Here is a 2,220-nt window from a genome sequence, read left to right as displayed (position 1 = left end):
ATACGTTCTCAACCTGACACCTTTTGCCATAATTAATAATTCATCAATTAAATGTTACATTGTATTAGCATTTAGGAATTTCGAACTGGTCATAATCTAATTAATTCATTTATTTAATTTATTGTAATATTACGGTGCGTAATAATTAAATAACTACGGAGATCATATTTTGCGGGAAACTAGGCGACACGTGGTTCTGTCGTCGATTTGAAATGCGATTTTACTATTGATATGTCTCGAAATACATCGATATTTATGTCGACCATAACTCACGTCTTTTCCGATAGATGTAGTGGCGAGTGGCGACGCGTGTTCTTTCGGCCGTTCGCTTTACGGTAAGATTGCGGTATGACAAATAATTTAATGTAATCGGAGAAATCCGACTATTATAACAAAGATATATCGAATTTTACGGACGAATATTATATGATTTGTGGCTGATCTGTTCGGGCGACGCTATATTTTCACGGTATCGAGAGTTAATTTTACTTTTCCGCCGAGTGTACGTACGCACCGTTCGTGTGTGATATTTTTAGATTATAAATAAATAGCAATGTTACTTTTCTTGGATTTGTAGAGATCAATCGTAATTTCTACTACTTGATAAATTTTGCCCGTTGTTTTTTTTTTATGCACATTTTCGTTCTGCACGTGAAACGTGAAAATCATAACCTGATATAACCTCTAAGTCACAAGCGTCACTACAAGTGTGTGTACAAGTGTGAAATGATTGTATTTAGTTTCCGCACATATTTTAATAAATTGTATGTAGAGTTTGTTTCTTCAGTAATAAAACCTAAGGAGATCTTTGTCTTCGTAGATGGTGGACACAAAGGCTCAGACTCCAGAGAAAAAGGCTGCAGCTGCACCAGCTGCAGCTGCACCAGCTGTAGCTGCACCAGCTGCAGGCAAGGAAGGTGCAAAGGCCAAGGGAAAGCCTGCCAGGGGCAAGCCAAGGAATTACGACTTAGGCAATGGTGTCTACAGGTTCAGTCGTACTCGCATGTACCACAAAAAGGCCATCTATAAATTTCTTGAGAAGAAAACCCCTAAAAAAGTAAGCACTTATCAATTTAAAGGTATACATAAAGTATGTTAGATAATTTTTTCAAAATTGTTTAATATAGAGCACTGTAGTCAATTAATTATGAAGTAATCATGAAAAATTGATCAAGGATATTCTATCACAAGTAGTCAAATATAAATTGGACTTGGATTGATAGATGTGTGATTGTAGGTTAAACCGAAGAAGCCATTGACCATCGAGAAGCAGATCGGCGGTGACAAGAACGGAGAGAAACGTATCGTTCTTTTGAAGAAGAGACGCGCCAACTATCCTACTGCTGATCGCGTAACTGTGCATCATTCTAAGAAGTGTTTCCACGAACATCGTCGTTACCTGAGACCTTCTCTAAGACCGGGAACAATCTGCATCCTGTTAGCTGGTCCTCACAAGGGAAAGAGAGTAGTCCTTCTGAAACAACTGAAGAGCGGTTTGCTTTTGATTACTGGTATGTTTCTTGCTGAACTTTACGTCTTGTAATAGATACTCCATTAACGTATTAACACCAGACTTGATTATAATTTATAATTGTTAACGAATTATTGTAGGGCCATTCCTGATCAATGGATGTCCTTTGCGGAGAGTCAGTCAAAATTACATAATTGCCACCTCCACGAAATTGAGTGTCTCGGGTATCAAATTGCCTGCACACATCAATGATGACTACTTCAAGAGAAAACGCGATAAGCGTGCCAAGAAGGAGGAAGGTGATATCTTCAGCAAAAAGAAGGAAGAATATAAACCGAGCGATCAGAGGAAGACTGATCAGAAATTAATTGATAAAATGGTGATCGACGCTATTAAGAAGCATAAAGATAAAAAGCTGCTGTTCACGTATCTGTCGGCAATGTTTGGACTACGAAGCAGTCAGTATCCACACAGAATGAAATTTTAATTCTTTGTCGTGCTTATGATTCGAAATTTTCAAAGAAATAAATATAAAACTATAAATCTACCTTTATTTATTATCCTCTATTTCTTGTTTTACAATTAAATATATGTCTATGGGGTGTCTGGTATTAAATATCGCACTTCTTGAAGGTAGAGCACCTTAAATTGGATAGAAAAGTACTGTTTTACAATATTTGCAGTAACTAATGAGGAATTAATAAATAAAGATTTGCGAGTGAGTATCTTGTTAATTTTCGAGATTTCTT

General features: G+C 36.7%; 1 protein-coding gene across 1 annotated transcript; it reads left to right on the top strand.

Moving 5' to 3' along the window:
• The first annotated feature begins 201 nt into the window (after positions 1-201).
• Positions 202-2,014, top strand: Rpl6 (ribosomal protein L6). Its single transcript, XM_071711526.1, has 4 exons — positions 202-335; positions 821-1,057; positions 1,238-1,511; positions 1,612-2,014. The coding sequence occupies exons 2-4, from the start codon at positions 821-823 to the stop codon at positions 1,956-1,958; spliced, it is 858 nt and encodes a 285-aa protein (XP_071567627.1). The 5' UTR covers positions 202-335; the 3' UTR covers positions 1,959-2,014.
• Positions 2,015-2,220: the final 206 nt, after the last annotated feature.

Source organism: Temnothorax nylanderi, unplaced genomic scaffold (assembly GCF_030848795.1).
Source record: "Temnothorax nylanderi isolate EJ_2023f unplaced genomic scaffold, tnyl_v1.0 TNYL_tig0005_pilon, whole genome shotgun sequence".
NCBI lineage: Eukaryota > Metazoa > Arthropoda > Insecta > Hymenoptera > Formicidae > Temnothorax > Temnothorax nylanderi.
The sequence above is the reverse complement of the archived record's forward strand: the minus strand, read 5'-3'. Positions and strand labels throughout refer to the sequence as shown.

What these genes read in the sequence shown, in the direction of transcription:
- Rpl6 (XM_071711526.1), top strand. Translation starts at nt 821, where the DNA reads ATGGTGGACACAAAGGCTCAGACTCCAGAGAAAAAGGCTGCAGCTGCA. An exon ending in AGAAGAAAACCCCTAAAAAA is followed by an intron (nt 1,058 to 1,237) that starts GTAAGCACTTAT and finishes GTGTGATTGTAG; the next exon opens with GTTAAACCGAAGAAGCCATT. An exon ending in CGGTTTGCTTTTGATTACTG is followed by an intron (nt 1,512 to 1,611) that starts GTATGTTTCTTG and finishes GAATTATTGTAG; the next exon opens with GGCCATTCCTGATCAATGGA.